We start from the raw sequence: 21285 nt of genomic DNA, 5'->3' as shown, positions 1-21285 counted from the left end.
TTTAACACAGCAGTGCCTAAATTCAGGATAACCATCTATTCACTGTCAAGGTTGGTGGTAAAAAGTGTCATGATTTGTACTTGTTTATCTTTCCATAGATCTAATCAATTTGGTATCTTTAAGTGGAGTATGAATTCAGACTCAAAACCAAGATAATCTGGAAGAAAATTTTAACTCTTTGTCAGTGAGATGAAGTTGGGCTAAAAAAGGTTTCTTCAGCATGGCCATGGTCCTAAACATTGCAGCAAATCTACAAAACAGTTTTCTGAAGAAGTGTGGTCAAAAGTTCATCAAACCTGAGATATTGAAAAGTGACTCTAGAAAAGTTTTGGTTGTTGTCATGGACAGTAAAAGATGCTTTATTGCATTTAAACAATTATTTACATCTGCAAAATGATTTTCACTGAAACATATTTGATTTATAACACAAAGCAGGAATCAACTATTCACAGGCAGCAGTCAGGTGAAGGGTTCAAACCCATTTCTGTGAAGCAGCAGCAAACACTCTGCCACACACTCATTTTTGCCATGCTAAATTCTTGAGTACTTAGATCCTTTCAAATAATTAAAGGCAGGTTCCATTTTCCTTCTTATTTTCTTGATCATAACCAAGAAATGTGCAGGAATCAACTATTCACAGGCAGCAGCCAGGTGAAGGGTTCAAACCCAATTCTGTGAAGCAGCAGCAAACACTCTGCCACACAATAAATGACACCAAGCAATACCTTTAAATAACGCAGTACTTTTACGACATTGCTGTATTTTTAAGTAAAGGACACTACCGCCTTTCTTATAGTAATGTGCTTGACAAGCGTCCAAAAACTGCAAACATCCCACCCATTCACCAAAGCCAGTTTAATGGAATTTGGAATTACCAGTTACAGCAACCACGACGTTCGATTGTACATCACATTACAGACCGAAATCTAAAAAAAAAAATCTTACAAATTAAAATAAAAATGCTTTTTATTTGTAAAATAAATGTAAATGTGAGGGTTACTGAAAAATTTCGGAAACCACCAACGAAGACCTGATCGGAGAAACACATTACATTTAATACTGTGCTGGGCTGCTGGATGTTAAATTTTGCAAAAAGCTTAATATTAAAATCTATTCAGTTCACTCCAGGGAAAACCTCACTTGAAATAAAAGGTGGAATATTTCACTTTCGATTTAGATAAAAAGGTCTTTAGCACGTGTATACTCAATGTATGTCTGTGATTAAAGAGCAAATCGAGCAGGGGCAGTTGCTCCAACGCAATTGTCTCGTTCATCCAAGAAAGAGCAGTAGTTAGAGAACGGCAATATTACAGTACACGGAATGGTCTTGTCTAACAAAAAAAAACTTCGTACAGAAAAATTAAACTTTCTTTCGGCAGTAAAAATGGGTGATGGCGTATCCATTCACAAATCTTCAACAAGAAACAGAAAATATGTTCTGATCTGTATGATATACAAGTTAAAGTAGTCAGGCACCATTTAAAAACTCGGAAGGAGCATATAGATGTGGTACAAAGTAGAATTTACGGAACTCTTGCTTTCAGACCATAGTTTCCGGGGAGGAGGGACAGACCGGAAGCTGCGTGGCGAAGTGAGCACATTGTTGCCTGGTGGAGAGTGAGAGACTGGGAGCTGGACAGTTTGCTGCATAGATAGAGCCATGACGCTGACCCTGACGGTGAATTCTGCTAACCCTCCGCTTGGTGAGTGAGGGATGAAGATGGGTACCGAGTTGTTATAATGCATTATTGTACCGTTTTGGCGTTATTTGTCAGCATAAGGTAAAGGACCAAGTGTAAGAAGAAATGGGGGTTGGGTGATTCGGGTGCGTGGCTGATGCAAGAGCAGCGAAATGTTAGAGTGGAATGAGAGATGCAAGCATGACATACATAGTCATTGGGAAACTGTATTATGGAGTTTTACTTTCTTGCTATTTTATGTGGTCTCTATTGGATTTGACTTTTCTTTAGTAAAAGGCTGACCACGTAAAGAATAATTTTAGATACATTTATGGTGGTTAAGTTAAAAAAAGAAAATAAAAAGCGAATTAACATTTAAAGATGTTATTAGGACAAACATATTCAAATTTGAATCATAAACGATCACCCCTAGCTGTAATGATAGAACTGTAAAGCCAACCTAATGGTATACAATTTTGACATTGCCTTTAAGCAATGATTCACTTTTTTATTACAGTCAGACCTTATAAGCCTATTACATACATGTACTGTAATCCAGTCAGGTTGTCCAATATTGAAGCCCATTGGAAGTGCTTGCTACAAATGCGACTTCCATTAATTTTCAGAGAGCCCAGCAGGATCAGACTCAAGATAGTAGTGAACTTACTACAGGAGTGTCGTCTGTTTGGTCAGAGATCTACACAAGTGAAAGAGTTTTGGTTCTCTCAAGGGCTTTTCAGTTAGTTCTGAGTAGGGGGCCAGATTATGAACATGATATTAGTCAGAGAGTCCTATTTTTTCCCTCGATTTTTAGTAACTGTTGTAACTGCAAAGGAACTTGGCATTGGACCTGTGAAGGGGATTACTTGTGTTCTGTTTTGTGTACAGTATTTAGCCAATTTTTTGACAACCATTCCATACTGGCCTACCTGGAAGGGGTCTCCCTCAGAATTGCCTTAACCAATGTTTCTTCCTTTGTTTCCCTTACAAGGCTTTTTTTTTTTTTTTTTTGGGTTTTTTACTTTTCTTCTGAGATAGTTAAGGCTAGGGGGCTGTCAAAAGACAGGGCCTGCTAAAGCCCGTTACGGAATTACTTGTGTCATTTTGGACCATTCAAGAAATAAGTTGTCGTTGAATAGCCACTAAAGATTCTGATGGATAGTGTAAGACCCAATGGCAATTTGGTGTGTCAAATCAACCAATGCCAATGAAATTTGGACTTGACAAGTTCTGGAAAAATTACCCAGTGCATCCATGTTATTCAGGAGACACCCTATAACATTTTTTTGATGCAAGATCAGTACTTTCCAAGGTTCAGCCAGTTTACCAAGGGGGGTTAGGGGAGTTGATTTTATCTGTCCTCATTTTTCATCAAATTTCACAAGTTCATAGCTCAAGAAGTAAATCACCAAGCAGGCTCAGATTTTGCATGCTGGTATATTAATTGGTATGGTATGTGACAAAATTAAAACATTTGGTCCAGATAACCCTGCCTGGTCAAAGCAGCCCCTTGACATTGACCAAAATTTAATTTGATTTTTTTCGGCTTACCTATGTTTAGGCTCCAGGAGAGAGAGAGGTTGGGAGCATGCACTGATACAGCCTGTTGATTCATCCACCACACAACAAACCACCTAAGGATCCCAAATTAAGACCCGAGCGCAGCTGTGAAATGGGTGACTGTGCATCTCAACTCCACACTTGTTTGATTGTAATGGAACACTGTGAGGTTTTTTTTACTGTGGTCAGTCCTGCCGCCAACCCCCGAGTTCTCCCTGCAAGTTGGAGGACCTACTTGCAAGTCTAAATGCAGGTTAATGTTGTACCCAGGACAAAGCATAAGAAAAATTGAGAAAGCACATGTACATAAGTATTCACAGCCTTTGCCATGAAGCTCAAAATTGAGCTCAGGTGCATCCTGTTTCCCTGATCATCCTTGAGATGTTTCTGCAGCTTAATTGGAGTCCACCTGTGGTAAATTCAGTTGATTGGACATGATTTGGAAAGGCACACACCTGTCTATATAAGGTCCCACAGTTGACAGTTCATGTCAGAGCACAAAACAAGCATGAAGTCAAAGGAATTGTCTGTAGACCTCAGAGACAGGATTGTCTCGAGGCACAAATCTGGGGAAGGTTACAGAAAAATTTCTGCTGCTTTGAAGGTCCCAGTGAGCACAGTGGCCTCCATCATCTGTAAGTGGAAGAAGTTCGAAACCACCAGGACTCTTCCTAGAGCTGGCCGGCCATCTAAACTGAATGATCAGGAGAGAAGGGCCTTAGTCAGGGAGGTGACCAAGAACCCGATGATCACTCTCTCAGAGCTCCAGAGGTCCTCTGTGGAGAGAGGAGAATCTTGAAGAACAACCATCTCTGCAGCAATTTACCAATCAGGCCTGCATGGTAGAGTGGCCAGACAGAAGCCACTCCTTAGGAAAAGGCACGTGGCAGCCCACCTGGAGTTTGCCAAAAGGTACCTTAAGGACTCTCAGACCATGAGAAACAAAATTCTCTGGTCTGATGAGACAAAGATTGAACTCTTTGGTGTGAATTCCATGCGTCACGTTTGGAGGAAACCAGGCACCGCTCATCACCAGGCCAATACCATCCCTACAGTGAAGCATGGTGGTGGCGGCAGCTTCATGCTGTGGGGATGTTTTTCAGTGGCAGGAACTGGGAGACTAGTCAGGATAAAGGCAAAGATGACTGCAGCAATGTACAGAGACAAGCTGGATGAAAACCTGCTCCAGAGCGCTCTTGATCTCATCTTTCAGCAGGACAACGACCCTAAGCACACAGCCAAGATATCAAAAGAGTGGCTTCAGGACAACTCTGTGAATGTCCTTGAGTGGCCCAGTCAGAGCCCAGACTTGAATCCGATTGAACATCTCTGGAGAGGTCTTAAAATGGCTGTGCACCGATGCTTCCCATCCAACCTGATGGAGCTTGACAGATGCTGCAAAGAGGAATGGGCGAAACTGGCCAAGGATAGGTGTGCCAAGCTTGTGGCTTCATATTGAAAAAGACTTGAGGCTGTAATTGCTGCCAAAGGTGCATCAACAAAGTGTTGAGCAAAGGCTGTGAATACTGATGTACATGTGATTTCTCAGTTTTTTTTATTTTTAATTAATTTGCAAAAACCTCAAGTAAACTTTTTTCACGTTGTCATTATGGGGTGTTGTGTGGAATTCTGAGGAAAAAAATGAATTTAATCCATTTTGGAATAAGGCTGTAACATAACAAAATGTGGAAAAAGTGATGCGCTGTGAATACTTTCCGGATTCACTGTATGTTTGGGTACTATTACGGTGTGTCATTGCACTGCTTAGTGCACCCACAACGGTCAGTGGAAGACAGTACCATCATGATCTCAATGACAAAGATGTCCTACACTCTGCGCTTCGATTGCAATACCAACATTTTTACATTTCATTATAACTAGCATTGTATTTTATGATAAATCAAACCGCTGTTGTTCATGTGCTGTACTTAATTTGCCTTTATTTTTTTGAATTAATCCTATATCCAAGTTAATGATGAAGAACTTGATGATTATTATTACTAACAAATGGTGAATTTGCAGGAAAAATTATTAAAAAATGGCTGAACATTACCTCACTGCATTAAGCTGGTCTGAAAGTTAGACCCAAAATGATTTTTTCACATTTGAGAGGTCTGCTAGTCAAACCCTAATTCAGTTTGTTTATAACCTTTTGAAAAGCCCTGTGCAGGTGTCTAAACATAGGGACAAATTCAGCAGCCTGTATTATTTAGAAGTATGCTTTCTGAAAGCCAAAGAAGCAACATATTTTTTTTCCATTTTTGAAGCTTTGCTCTTACCAAAATTTTGATTTTGTTGTTTACTATACATATAACGGTACCAGTATGCACAATTTGAGCCTGCTAAGTGGTTTAGTACTTGAGATATCCGTCCATCCATTATCCAACCCGCTATATCCTAACTACAGGGTCACGGGGGGTCTGCTGGAGCCAATCGCAGGAAACAAACCCTAGACCGGGCACCAACCCACCGCAGGGCGCATACATACACCAAACACACACTAGGGACAATTTAGAATCGCCAATGCATTTAACCTGCATGTCTTTGGACTGTGGGAGAAAACCAGAGTAACCCGGAGGAAACCCACGCAGACACATTGAGAACATGCAAACTCCATGCAGGGAGGACCCGGGAAGCGAAACCAGGTCTCTTTACTGTGAGGTGGCAGCGCCACCATGCCGCCCTACTTGAGATATGGTCTTGTGAAATTATTGAAAAAAATAAAGAAGTGTCAAATTTGACACCCATCTTTTCTTACAAAATTTGCTGTATCTTCTAAAGTATTGATCTTGCATCAAAATAATCTTACAGGTTGTCTCCTGGATAACATGAGTACACCTGGTATTTTTTAAAAAATTTTTGAGACTGAAGTGTGTGAGATTTCTGGAAAATCAGTTGAGTTGACATGGAATGACCCATGTCAAAGTAAAAATGTTTTATGTTTAAATACTGGCGAAATTTAATTTTCCTTCATCACCAATAAGCTCTAGTTTATCAACAAACACACAGGTTTGCACTAATTAATTTCCCCTTTGGCAAGAACCAATCAAAGGGCGTTTAAAAAAATCTTTTGGAAGGCAAAATCTGGCCCAAGGTCCACTAACTGGGTAGAGTAGAGCTGGTGTACTGTGTCCATTTCAGAATAAATAGACTGGTTTCAAGGACTGACTTGTCATGTTTATCCTAATAAATTCAAGATGCAAGGCCCATTGCAGGTTGAAAATAAACTGAAACACACATATTGGAGGCTAATTTACCATCTACAGTTTCCATAATCTGCATATCTTTGGACTGTAGGGGAACTGTAGAAAAGTGTGGTTATGGGTCTGCATTAGTATGCTAGTTTTTAAAGTAAAAACAGTATGTTGTGCTCAGGGGGCTGTTGTATGTCTGCATGGTAGTGTATCTGAGCAGTCATGGGGTATTGAGATGAGGAGATTGGTTGGATATGATTGCACATGCATATGCCTGCAGCTCAGTCATTTTCCTTATTAGTGCCCTGGGATCTAAATTAAGATGCTTAAGCTTGCTTGTGTGCAAAAGAGCCAAAGCAGGATAGACAGAGTGAGAACGAAAAATGTAAGAAAGGGTGTTAAGAGATTGGAATTTAAAAAGGAAGAACCAGAGAGGCAGGATCAGGGTAGAGCTAGTGTGGCAGAATAGAGACAAGCAGTTGGAATGCAGCTTTAGCTGGAGTGAGTGAATGTCATACTTCGGGCAGGGTCGCTCCTGCCGAGCACCCAAGGAGCAGGAGCAACTATCCTCTTTGAGCAACATCCGCAGACATCTGTTTGAATGAATGCATTATGGCTCATGATGGCTTTTATGGACAAGTCCTGTCTGTGGTTTAACCTTGGTGTTTTAACTTATTTTTGGGATTATTTATTTATTGGATTGTAACCTCCACACAAAACTGTTTTTATTATATTACTTAGTAGGGGGCTCTGCCCCTGCTCGCTTTGCTCACCCACCCCTGTGTTTGGTTTACCGAATATACAATTTAAAGAGATTGTTATTTTCATGGGAATTGTTACATATACATTATTTTCACATTAAAAACTTTTGTAAAAACAATATTTGTCCTTTATTTCCGGCACTGGGCATGGTTACATCTCTTTCTCGCAGGGCGTATAACGCTGCTCGCATTGTATGGGGTGGGGGGCGTCTGAACGCACGCTAAGGAGATGCTGTCGGATCATCTGCTGTCTTTCTGCTGCTGGTGAGCTGCCTGTTCTGCTTGTCGCATGTCATTGTTTTATGAGCTGGGAGCACATGATGCGTGTCTGCCAAAAGCAATCCAATAACTGCTAGGTTAGATGTCCGTGGACCTGTTTTAAATGATGGCTCACTGCCTTGTCTCATGTGACATTGTAAAAACAATACTTGTCCTTTATTTCTGGCCTCGGGCATGGTTAAATCTCTTTCTCGCAGGACATATAACACTGCTCGCATTGTGAAGGGTGGGCAGCTGCTGTCGTGCTGCCCATCGATCATTTTAAAGCCTGTACAGCTGCTGTTCTTTTTGCCACTTTGTGTCTCTGCTGATTGCTTTGTGAAGGGGGTTGGGGTTAGGGTGGCTGAACGCACGCAAGGAGAAGTGGTCAAATCATCTGCTGCAAGCTGCATTTTTTGCTTATCGCTTGTCATTGTTTTAAGAGCTGGGGGCAGATTAAAGTGTCTCTTATGGGTAATTGGATATACAATTTTTTAAAAGCTTTTTTTCCCTTTGGAGTTGTTTCAATTTCATTATTTGCACTTTTACTTTAAAAAAATATTTGTAATTACCTTTTCTTCAAGATCACATTGAATTTTGATTCCGTTTTTGGAGACACATTATGACAAAGCAATGTATAACTGCCCGTGAGTGAATATTGTTTCTGTTTCTCTAATAAATAATCCACCTTTTTCTAATGTTTGTCCCTGTGATTTGTTAATTGTTATAGCAAAAGCTATTCTCATGGGAAACTGTAAACATTTTAATACGAATGGAGTATCCTTTGGTGTCTAATGTTATTCGCGGAATATATCCATTACCTTTCTTGTCACCTGTTAAAATTTGCATCGCTTCTCCGTGATCATAAATCACCTGACTGAATCGTGTTTTTTTTTTTTTTTTTTAAATTAAACTTGTTGCTTTAACTGTTGCGGGACCACAGATTCTCATAACGTATGTTCCATTATTGTGTAAATCTACGTTTTGATGCGAAGGCGAAAAGACTGTTTTCTGCTCTTTGACTTTTATTTCTGACCTGATTAATTTTCTTTTGTTTGCAGTAATGCAATCTTTACTATCTTTTTTTTTGATAGTGTAGCGACTGACATAATAAATTGTTACAAAAGTTTTACTTGAACAATCGCCGACTTCGTAACCCCAAACACAACCTTCCAGCACCCTCCCCAACCCCTCATCCCCCGGGTATTGCTAACCCCCTCACCGCATCAATCAATACCCAGCTATCAGTCTTCCGTGCTGTACTCCTCCCTCCCTCAATCGGACCTTACAGTGACTTAAAACAAAAAAGGCTTCAGCCTGGCTGGGACGCTACAATACTTTCTAATTGTACTGCTTTCATATTCTTTACCTTTCTCTGCATGTGTATTGCGCCATCGTTAGTTTGAACCTTTCGAATTCCACTGCTTTCATAATCTCTTACCTGCCTTTTTTTCTCTCCAGCACTTTTGGGTCTCTCTTCTTCGCGCTGCTCTTTCATCTTTGCTTAGCCGTTGATGTTTCATCTAGAATGTATTGTCTTTATAAGCTTTATATGTGCTGAGAGCACAGGATATGTGTGCTACGTGCCTTTACGTGACTGAGTGTTTTGCTGGCCGTGCTCTTATTTGATATTGTTTGTGTCTCGCGAGTCTTTTAAGTGTCTTCCGAGAACTTCAGAGAAAATCACGTCTTGTCACCCTGCTTTTCCTTTTTATAATAGAGCAATTTATTTGAAAGACTGCACTTTGCTTTGAACACTTAGAATTTTAATAAAAGCACTAAATACTTTGCACATTTCCTTTATGTGTTACCTCATTGCCCAATCCATCTTTGTTTAAATTTATCAATGTCCCAGGTTCAAAAGGGTTATGTCATCTCTGAGTATCACATGAAGCTAGTGCATCTGGCAGAAACCTACAAACTGCACAAAGGCAGCACCCAGAACTTGAACCTCTGTCTCCTTGTTAGGAGGCTGCAGCACTAACACTGTACCACTGTGACACCTAGTTGTATTGTGATCTTGTATGTTATTAAAACTGGTCAGTTGTAGTTGTATGTTTAAAATAGTCAGAATTATCTTCTATTCATGTTTTGTAATTGTGTATCCCAATGAAGGATAATAATTCTTTAGTCCCTCTCTTGCTTTTTTTTTAAAGGTTTGAAAATTAAAAACTTGTATGCTCCATTAACTTAAATGTAATTGTTTTGCTTTGTGAGCAGAGGTATAGTGTCTGTATTGTAAGCTTGTCCAGACATTTACAAAGTGAAATCATCCACATAATTCTTTGTCACAGTTGCACTTATGCTGAAGTACTCAGCAACTGATTTGCAGCAAGGCATGTTTTTTATGTAGCTGTGTTTTTTTTCTTTTAAGGTGCCCTTCTGACTGCAGAGCATGTTAAGTCAACTGTGAATGTGGCAATAGACCAAGGAAAAGAAACCAGTTTGAAAGTTGCAGAGTAAGTATGAAATCAAGCAGTGTTTCACCACTCCCACATCAGAATCCTTATTTTGAACCGTTCCCCTATTTAGAACTTTCTTTGGTTATTTCAGGTTTTGTTTTACTGGAATACTTTAAGCTATATTTGCAGATGATATTGTAATATAATGTTGCTTTGTTATTTTGAAGCAGCAAACCCATAGGGAATTTGTAATTTTCTGAGCTAAAACCATACTGTTAATACACAGGTGATGTGAGTAAGGGGATGCTAACATTTTTGTCCTATTCTAGCTCAGCTTCTTCTCAGAGGTTCTTAGCATAATTGATTATAGAAATCTTCATTTCCTGATGTATTTATCTACATTTTATTTATTTACAGCAGTGTGTCTTTTAATGATGTAAACTCTATTGTACGATATTTGGCTCGATTGTCTCCTAGCCATGTCTTGTATGGCACCAACTTGTTGGAACAAGCTGAGGTAAGCAACATTTGGTTATGTTCCTTTGTCCAATTTCATTCTTTTTCTGCCTTTAAAGCCAAAATTTTGTAGCAAATAGCCGTTTGTTCAATGAATCATTCACAACCAAGAAGCACAGCATCATTTTGTAGAGACAGTCACACATTGTTGTGGTGAAAGCTTGTATTTCTCACAGCACCAAAGAATAATGTCATGGATTTTACTCATGAGTGGAAGGTAAACATCCAGCTGTTTTTAGTTAGGGATGTATTTATATTATTGATAATTTATAATCAGCAGATATCTATATAGAATTTTAAATATAAAATAAAAAATTTAACTTTATGGCTTTTGAAATGTTTGTGATTGCCTTCTGTTGCATTTTGAAAGGTGTCACCTATGTGTGTCTGGTAAGAGGGTCCTCTCACTAGAGTGTTTCATTTGATCAAACATCTCCTTTATGTATATGTGTGTCATTAATTAGTAATCCTTCCACTTGCTTTCAAGTAGTAGCTGTGTTTTGAAATATGTTGGCTGTACTCTGTGTACACCACATCACATTTTGCAAGGAAATATCGACAGGAGTCTTCTATTTAGCTATCATTTTAGTTTTTGGTAAAGGTTTTTATTAACTAGTGCAGGGGTACCCAATGTGTTGATCGCAATTGACCAGTAGATCGGAAAGGGAGTGCTGTTAGATTGCGTTGCATTCAAAAAAAAAAATTTTTTTTTAAATGTTAGTCTATCATATATCCTCCCTATGGCATTTGCCACTTGATTGACATACAGGGAGACCAGTCTGAGATCTCTTTTCTTGTAACACGCTGGTCATCCCGCACGCACGATCTAACGCGCAAGCTATTGCAAAACTCCGGCTATCTAAGTGCTCTAGTTAGCCTTCCAATTTATATCGACTAAAGAAGGGATTTAAAAAAAAAATTGTTGTTTATGGGCCGTATGTGGAATTGGTGGAGGATTACTTTCTCTCACAATGTCACAATCGAAGTGTGTTTGTCTGATCTGTCAATCTATCATTGCTATCCCAAAGAAGGAAAATGTGGAAAGGCACTTTCGAACTGTTCATAAAAACTACAAAGCTGACTTCCTTCCGAAAATTGATCTGAGATAAAGAAAGGAGAGGGAACTAAAATCACAGTTAATTGGACATTTGTCATTTTTCACTTGGCTGAATTCAATCAAAAGCAAAGGCAGACACACCAAAGCATCGTTCCGGGTGAGTCACTCGATCATTAAGCATAAGAAGTCCTTCCAAGATGGAGAGGTGATAAAAGGTGCCTTTGTTAAGGCAGATGGCTAGAAAGAAATTCCTGCTGAGATTTCAAGACCCCTGGCCAGAGAAAAAGGAGTTTCTCCTTGTCATTAGACATGCAGAATACAAGCAACTTAATAACGATCAGTGGCCGCTAGATTTGGTATTTTTTTTCTGATCTGACCAACATGTTGAATGAGCTTAATTTATAGCTGCAAAGAAAAGGGAAATCATGGTAAATATGATTAGCTCAGTTAATGGTTTTAAATGAAAAATGCAACATCTTTCCTCAAAGCTGCAGCGCCTTAATTTGGGGAACATCCAAAACCTCGCGTCAGAGCTGGAGATGCAATGGAAGGCGTGTGTGCAACTTGATAGCATATGCGACTCAGAGCAGATTGAAAATTGCCTGTCAGACTTTATCTAATGGGAAAAAAAGTAACGATTCGAGTGTTGTCCAATGTAGCGGAGTAAGAGTAGCATTTTTTTCTTCACAAATGTACTCAAGTAAAAGTAAAAAGTATGGTGCAGTAAAACTACTTTTAGAAGTACAATTTTTAAAAAAAGTTACTCAAGTAAATGTAACAGAGTAAATGTAACTCGTTACTACCCCCCTCTGATACTCCGTGCAGGACATCTGTCTTTTTGTCCGTAAGCTACTCTAAATTTACTTTGGTGTTAATTTTGAGATCCTTGAACAGACGTCATGATACCAGAGTTTTTGTATTTGATTCAAATACCTGTGAAATTTCATGATACTTTTTACCATGGTATCGAATAGGTATAAAGAGAAAACGGCAGCTTTAAAATAGAGGTATATGATTCAAGGAATTGCCCAGCTATCATTAAGTAAACTTATATTGGCTTATTTCAAATTACATTGCAAGACTTTAATTTATGATAGACATAGGAATCACTCCTGTGTAAATACAAATTGTGGGGATTTTAATATAGAGCTTATAAAGAATATCATCATGTTTTACGTGATATTTCTTGCCATATGGTCATTCAGTTTTTACTCTCTGACATTTTCTGTCCTGTAACTGAAAAATTACAGAGAACTGCTAAATTTATTTGTATAATACAGGTAGTTTACTTTTGCATATGTAGTTTAGTCATTGAAAGTATATCTGCTAAATTTCCTTGGTACCTGTTTGTGTTTTGGAAAATGATTTTCCAGGCTCTTTGTTTAACTCTTCTCTCAAATTTCTGGAATTGACAAAATGAAAATTGAGAAAAAGTAAAATGATAGAAAAAGTAACATCTCAATAACAATAACTTCTGCAGCTCATTTATGATCATTAAAATGCATGTAAATGGCTTCTGCTTAACCAAGTTTAGCTGGCTTTCTGATCCTTGCTTTTACTGGCCATAGTCTTAAATGCTGCATAATGATTTCTCATTTTTTTCAATGAAATTAATCTAACCATAACTGAAATAATGAAATTTTAGACTGCATAAAAGCATACAACGATAAAGTGGCAGGTTTTTTTTTTATGAACAAGAGCATGTATGGCCTTGCTGCAGGAAATTCTGTTTCTGTTCCTTTTTGTTGACCACATTAGAAATTGCACTGTATAATCTCTGACTGTCAGTACTAGTGCACATGTATTCTTTTGCATTGTATTATTTTATTTACCAGACAGTATTATTCAAAGCAATCTGTAAAATGAGTTTCATTGCTTACTAGACAATTGCAAAGTTAACATGTACCAAATGAACTTTTAAAGGATATAAGCATAGGTTATAGTTAGCTCAGTTGTTAGATGAATAAAGGGAATTGCTTAACACGGGGAATGCAGTGTTTAACTAATGACTAATAACATTATACAGTAGATTAACAATTTAGAAACATGTATTGGCTGATCCTAATTGTTACTTGAAAACTTCCACAGTATTGCACAGCACACCTTAATTAACACAATGATGAAGTAAATGCAAGGTAAAACCAACTTCTCTTTTACATTCAATTTTTTTGCCATCTAAGATTATTTTTTAATAAATTTGAATTATATTTGAACCAGTAATGGTGCACTGCACAATAACGTTCAGTGAATACACTTGACTTGAGCATTCATAGTTTTCATACTCTTTCTTTGTATGTTTAGCATTTGTTCGGTCAGAGGTTGATGCGCTCTTATTTACTACACCCTAATGGCTTGCTTCTTCTCTTCTTTCGTCTGCATCTTTTCGCGTTAAAACTGATTAAGTGTTTGTGTTGCAATTACTTAGGCACATTTTCTTTAAATTTTCACTTAACACTAGAATTACCAGAGCCTACGAAAAAACTCGTAATTCCGTCCCACCTTAAATCGCTTCTTAAAATCGTTCACAGCTCTCCACCAGCGTCTTTCGTCATCTAAATGTGCTGATAAAAATCAGGCTGCAAGCAGCCGGCTATTCCATCCCCCCACCGACTTAGAACGTGCACAAACTTCTCCCAGCTCATGCCTTGATTGATTATCTGGGAGTGAAGTGGAGTTTTAGAGTGGAAAGAATAGATCATTATTTGGAATACACGCATTTCACGTGTGTTCCGTTTCTACAGTAATCCGTGTAAACACATTTTTAAAACAGAAACGTTTTCATATTGTAGTAGTAAATGACAAAATGTAAGCATAAACTATATAATGTATGAAGCCTAAAGTCCAAATATCAAACACTTTCACAAAAGGTACACATATAACAGAACAAGTATGCTTTTATTCAAAAATATAACTGCAGAAAAAAGCCACCTTAGCATGCCATATTGACACGTACGTATTGCAGCTGACACAGTAGTATAATGGTATCAGCCGCTGACTAGTATCCAAAAGCTCATGAGTTCGATCCCATGGCTCAGTTTTGAGAAGTAAACTGCTCTTATTCTTACTATTTTAGAATAAAAACATGCATTTGATTTCAGTGTGTAACAGCCAGTAATTTATGATACTTGTAAAGGTTGTTTTTTTTTATTCACTTTTCATTCTCTCAGTCGTGTTCAGGATCCTTCCCTACCCCCCATCTGAGAATGCTGTTTTCACATAAAGATGCGCTGTAGCTCTGCAGCGTACTTGTGACTGCATTCTCCTACCAATGCTTGCGAACTGAAGTGCCTGCGTGCACTTTTCGTGGCATTACACGTCTATTTTTTTGAGCATGCCCCTGTCGCTCAAACACAGGAACATATGTTGGTGTACAAGAATAAAAAACAAGTGCACTTTTATTCTAGACTATAAGTGAAGAAAAATAAAGCAAGTTACAGTAGGTGGTTGATACGACAGCTTGCGTGGTGCAATGCTAAGAACTGCTGATTTCCGATCCGTGCTATATAAAATCATCACATTCAAATATTAACAATTTCCACACACCCTTCCTACATTCACGACATGTGTACTTGTTGCAGTGTTGACATCTCTCTGGGCTATGGTTCCTATTACACTGAATGAGCACCTGACATTGTACTTTCTTCCCTATATAAATAACATTCGAGTATAGCGTCTCCAAATAAATCACATTTGAGTTATAGCGTCTTTATGTGAAAACAGCATTGTCAGATTGGCTTTGGGGGATCGTGAACGCGACTGAGAGAATGGAACTGAATAAAAAAAAAGACTGAAATCAAATGTATGTTTTATTCTAAAATAGTTAAGTACATGCAATATTATTTGAAAGCGAACAGCGTCAGATTGGGCATATTCAAACCGATCTGACGCTGTTCGCTTTCAAATAATATTGCATTAGTCGATGATGTTTTTACATATATTGTCTCTTTCATTCATCTTGCGGTTTGTAATCAGTGACCGCGTGTTTTTTCCCCGATCTTGCCAGTTCGCACATGTTGCTGTATGGTGCTGTTTCTTTTGTACTCCAGTACACACAGAGGACAGAACAGTACAGAGCAGTAAGTTCAGCGCTATATGCAATCAGACAGACAAACAGGCAGAGAAGGCACTAGATATATAAATAAACAGGGAAGGCACTGTATAATAGATATATAAAAAACAGCTAAGGGGATAGATATATAGATAGGTAGGAAGGAAAGGCACTATATGATAGGCAGACAGGGAAGCTCCTATATAATAATAAAATTACTGTTATTACTATGTAGATAGACAGGGAGTTCAGCGTCAGCGTGTATTCAAACCCGATCTGACGCTGTTCGCTTTCAAATAATATTGCATGTACTTAACTATTTTAGAATAAAAACATACATTTGATTTCAGTCTTTTTTTTTTTATTCAGTTCCATTCTCTCAGTCGCGTTCACGATTCCCCCCCCCAATCTGACAATGCTGTTTTCACATAAAGACGCTATAACTCAAATGTGATTTATTTGGAGACGCTATACTCGAATGTGATTTATATAGGGAAGAAAGTACAATGTCAGGTGCTCATTCAGTGTAATAGGAACCATAGCCAGAGAGATGTGTACACTGCAACAAGTACACATGTCGTGAATGTAGGAAGGGTGTGTGGAAATTGTTAATATTTGAATGTGATGATTTTATATAGCACGGATCGGAAATCAGCAGTTCTTAGCATTGCACCACGCAAGCTGTCGTATCAACCGCCTACTGTAACTTGCTTTATTTTTCTTCACTTATAGTCTAGAATAAAAGTGCACTTGTTTTTATTCTTGTACACCAACATATGTTCCTGTGTTTGAGCGACACGGGCATGCTCAAAAAAATAGACGTGTAATGCCACGAAAAGTGCACGCAGGCACTTCAGTTCGCAAGCATTGGTAGAGAATGCAGTCACAAGCACGCTGCAGAGCTACAGCGCATCTTTATGTGAAAACAGCATTCTCAGATGGGGGTAGGGAAGGATCCTGAACACGACTGAGAGAATGAAAAGTGAATAAAAAAAAACAACCTTTACAAGTATCATAAATTACTGGCTGTTACACACTGAAATCAAATGCATGTTTTTATTCTAAAATAGTAAGAATAAGAGCAGTTTACTTCTCAAAACTGAACCATGTGGGATCGAACTCATGAGCTTTTGGATACCAGTAAGCGGCTGATACCATTATGCTACTGTGTCAGCTGCAGAACGTACGTGTCAATATGGCATGCTAAGGTGGCTTTTTTCTGCAGTTATATTTTTGAATAAAAGCATACTTGTTCTGTTATATGTGTACCTTTTGTGAAAGTGTTTGATATTTGGACTTCAGGCTTCATACATTATATAGTTTATGCTTACATTTTGTCATTTACTACTACAATATGAAAAACGTTTCTGTTTTAAAAATGTGTTTACACGGATTACTGTAGAAACGGAACACACGTGAAATGCGTGTATTCCAAATAATGATCTATTCTTTCCACTCTAAAACTCCACTTCACTCCCAGATAATCAATCAAGGCATGAGCTGGGAGAAGTTTGTGCACGTTCTAAGTCGGTGGGGGGATGGAATAGCCGGCTGCTTGCAGCCTGATTTTTATCAGCACATTTAGATGACGAAAGACGCTGGTGGAGAGCTGTGAACGATTTTAAGAAGCGATTTAAGGTGGGACGGAATTACGAGTTTTTTCGTAGGCTCTGGTAATTCTAGTGTTAAGCTAGCACTTAAGTCTTCAATCTTCCTCAGGAATGTTTTAAGCTATTAAGAGGTAGGGAAAGTGACGGCGAAGGTGGTAGGGAATGAGAATAGCGCTGTATGCATGTGCTGCACAGCCGCCCTGCTGGCCACTGATGATAGTTGATAAAATAAAAATAAAAAGAGGAGCAACCTTGGAGGCCAATCATCAACCCGAAAGCGGATAGTAGACGTCACGTAGTATTTGTGTACCAAATTTCACGTCAATAGTTCAAACAGTTTGCGAGCTACAGGTGATTTAAAAACCTGGACAGACATTCGAACAGCCATGGTAGCGTATTATATATAAAGATAGTGATATTCCATCTTAACTTGCAACATTTGAGTGCTGTTGAATTTTGCCACTGCATTGAAATAACTGTCCTTGTGTCTATGGTTTACAATAGTGGCAACAGGTTACATAGATTCTATGTAAATCTCACTGAAACAATTGTTTATAGCCTCCAAGAGAGCACTTTTAGTGTTTGAGTCCAAAGTCACTATGGGTACTTAATGCATTAACTGAGGGAATCACATTAGAAGACTAGGCTTCAAACTGGCAAATTTGTCTCGTCAACTGTTCAGATGGAGTGAGGTATTTGATTCTGTTCTTGATCAAACCCCACTGATTAGGTGTTAAAGTTGCAGGCAACTCGAATCATTAGCATTTGTACAGTGGACTGTCTTTTGCTTCATTAAGCTTGGCAGCATATATACTCGGCAAAAAAAGAAACGTCCCTTTTTCAGGACTGTGTATTTCAACAATAATGTTTTAAAAATCCAAATAACTTTACAGATCTTCATTGTAAAGGGTTTAAACAATGTTTTCCATGCATGTTCAATTAACCATAATCAATTAATTAACATGCACCTGTGGAATGGTTGTTAAGACCTTAACAGCTTACAGAAAGTAGGCATTTAAGGTCACAGTTCTAAAAACGCAGGACACTAAAGAGACTTGTCTACCGACTGTGAAAAACACCCAAAGAAAGATGCCCAGTGTCCCTGCTCATCTGCGTGAACGTGCATTAGGCATGCTGCAGGGAGGCATGAGGACTGCTGATGTGGCTAGGGCAATAAATTGCCATGTCCGCACTGTGAGACGCCTAAGACAGCGCTACAGGGAGACAGGAAGGACAGCTGATCATCCTCGCAGTGGAAGACCACGTGTAACAACACCTGCACAGGATCAGTACATCCGAATATCACACCTGCATGACAGGTACAGGATGGCCACAACAACTGCCCGAGTCACACCAGGAACACACAATCCCTCCATCAGTGCTCAGACTGTCCACAATAGGCTGAGAGAGGCTGGACTGAGGGCTTGTAGGCCTGTTGTAAGGCAGGTCCTTACCCAGACATCACCAGCAACAACGCTGCCTATGGGGACACAAACCCACCTTGGCTTGACCAGACAGGAGTGGCAAAAAGTGCTCTTCACTGATGAGTCACGGTTTTGTCTCACCAGGGGTGATGGACGGATTCGTGTTTATCGTCGAAGGAATTGAGCACTTCTGGAACCTGTTGGATCGCAGGGTGAGGGCTAGGGCCATTTCCCCCAGAAATGTCCAGGAACTTGCAGGTGCCTTGGTGGAAGAGTGGGGTAACATCTCACAGCAAGAACTGACAAATCTGGTCCAGTCCATGAGGAGGAGATGCACTGCAGTACTTCAAGCAGCTTTTGGCCATACCAGATACTGACTGGTACTTTTGATTTTGAGCCTACCTTCATTCAGGGACACATTGTGAAACATTTTTAGTTTATGTCTTATGGTGTTGACTCTTTTAGTGCTCATACAAATATTTACACATGAAGTTTACTGAAAGTAAAAACAGTTGAAAGTCAGAGGACGTTTTTTTTTTTTTTTGCTGAGTATAGAATGTGCTATTCCATTTGGTAGCAACATCGGGCTGAAGCATTTTTTGCTACATGTATATTTTTGAGACCAGCTTTTTCTAATTGCAAATGCTTAAAATAACCTACTATCTTTCTGTCAATTGCTGTTATATCTGATACATTATGCTGGGCTAGTACACAGTCCTTAACAGGAATCTATCAGGTATGAGCTGTACTTGGCAAACTTGGGATCCTGCACTGGACCATAGCTTTTGCAATGTTACGTTCATTGTTTTGGAGTACTGCATGAATATTTTTATTTGGTACTTTCCATAGTTCAAACATTCTTTTAAATGGAAAATTCTGTGCCAGTGTGTGATCCTGAGCAGTCTTGCTTTCTTTGTTTCAGAATTGCAGACTGAGCGGTTTAATTAAGCACCCTCCTAGGACTTGTATCAGATGTCCATAGTATGGCTGAGACATTGTCAGCCTGGAACTTGTGCATGTGACTTCCAAGTTCCTACTATATTATGTAGCTCTGGAAGTGCATCTTGAGAGAAATAACGATGACTGGTTATTGTGTAACAGGGCACAAGATGCTCAGCCAGCCATCAAAATCCTATATCTTCCACAACAGAAAATGGCTGGTCATCCAGAACCTTTCTAGTAATTGTTTTTCGCCTTTGCTCTGTCTTTGTCTAATTTCTTGGATTTTTGAAGAAATTGATCAATTGTCGATAGGGCTGTCAGATCGAATGTTGCTATTTGAGTATAATTAGAATTTTTTTTAAAAACGGTCTTATTCGAAGGCAAAATCTGACAGTTGATTGTCAAAGAATGGTTGTTTTACCGTAGATCCCGGAATATGAGGGATGCACCGATACCACTTTTTTGGAAAACGAGTACGAGTACTTGCATTTCAGTACTCGCCGATACCGAGTACTTAATAAAAACATGATTTAAATTTACAGGTAACAGCTTTAGTCATATAAGTTAACAAAAAAAAAACAAAGGACTAGTTTGGAATTAAGAACATTTATTTAAAATGAAAAGCATGTTGTATGCAACATATTACAGAATAAATAATTATAAAAAAAAAAACAGTGACAGTGCAACTCAAGTATTTTTTTCAGTTTGTTGTAAACTCTGCCGCTTTGGACAACACAAGGGGCATTAATAAACATCTTTGCTATTTAGTGCACAATATTTGAATAAATTAACAACATCCACCAACATAGAACTGTGGCAGTAAGCTGACTCGGTATATTAGCCGACCCCCTTCTCTACCTATTAAATTACATATATTTGCTGATGACCGGTATTTAAGCCGACCCCCTTCTCCAAGCAAAATTTTCTAAATTTCCGTAAAAGTGTCTCTTCAAGTATATTTATCATGTTTATCGGCGAGAATTTGAGACTGCCGGCATTTTTGATGGAAACCAGGAAGTGATTGCGGAGAAGTTTGGTAAAATGAAACCTTTGTGTTGAAATTATACACGCAAATACGGCACATCGGCGGGTGGATTTCCGGAGACTCGTTATAAATTTGATTAACTTAAATACACAGTACAGTGGACCCTTGATTTACGAACTTAATTCGTTCACGAAGGCTAACCCATAATGCGTTCCGAACCTCCCACTGCAACACTTACTTAACCTTTTCATAATAAAAAAGGATTGTTTAATGTGCATAATTTACCAAAACGCCAATAATTTTTCTAATGTACTAACCAAAAAGTTATAAAAAGTGTAAGCTAGGAGAATGGTGGCGCGCATGGTCGCAGCGGCTCAGTGCTCTCTTTCTCAGTGCACTTTTTTGTTGTGTGGACACTTTTTCTATAGTGTCGTTTCTTGTGACTGAAGACAGAGAGATATAATTAAAGTTAGTAAAAATCTTTTATCGATACACACCAGGCAAAGGTAAAATGACAGAGAAGCACAGTCCTAGGACACCTGCCCTTCGTCTGCCCCGAGGGGTCGGTGTCCCAAATTTTTATAGGGCTTTTGTCTTATGACTTTAGTTACACAAGTATTTCAAAATATTAGCCTGAATCAACACTAACAGAAATCTACAGGTGGAATACATCTGTTAGTTTCCTTAGCTTGGGGCTCGATGAGTCCACACTTGTGGTTTTTTGTGTAGTAACTTTAAAATAAGAAGTAGCACTTAGCACGCATACTTTGGGCACGCAGGGTCTTCATGACCCTTGTCACGTACACCATGGGCAAGCAGGGTCTGCATGGCTCTTGTTACGTACACCAG

At 38.8% G+C, this 21285-nt stretch overlaps 1 protein-coding gene across 3 annotated transcripts in view; it reads left to right on the top strand.

The window, feature by feature from the left end:
• Positions 1 to 1579: 1579 nt before the first annotated feature.
• Positions 1580 to 21285, top strand: part of eprs1 (glutamyl-prolyl-tRNA synthetase 1) — a 228993-nt gene continuing 209287 nt past the window's right edge. For 2 of the 3 annotated variants that reach the window (XM_039748323.1, XM_039748321.1), the window contains exons 1-3: positions 1580 to 1703; positions 9827 to 9911; positions 10272 to 10371. In XM_039748323.1, the coding sequence (XP_039604257.1) occupies positions 1661 to 1703; positions 9827 to 9911; positions 10272 to 10371 (228 nt within the window). In that variant the 5' untranslated portion in view covers positions 1580 to 1660. The remainder of the gene's footprint in view (positions 1704 to 9826; positions 9912 to 10271; positions 10372 to 21285) is intronic. The other variant, XM_039748322.1, reaches the window with a different exon arrangement.

The sequence above is a fragment of the Polypterus senegalus genome, chromosome 3 (assembly GCF_016835505.1).
Source record: "Polypterus senegalus isolate Bchr_013 chromosome 3, ASM1683550v1, whole genome shotgun sequence".
Classification (NCBI taxonomy): domain Eukaryota; kingdom Metazoa; phylum Chordata; class Cladistia; order Polypteriformes; family Polypteridae; genus Polypterus; species Polypterus senegalus.
This window is presented reverse-complemented; position numbering and strand designations above follow the sequence as displayed.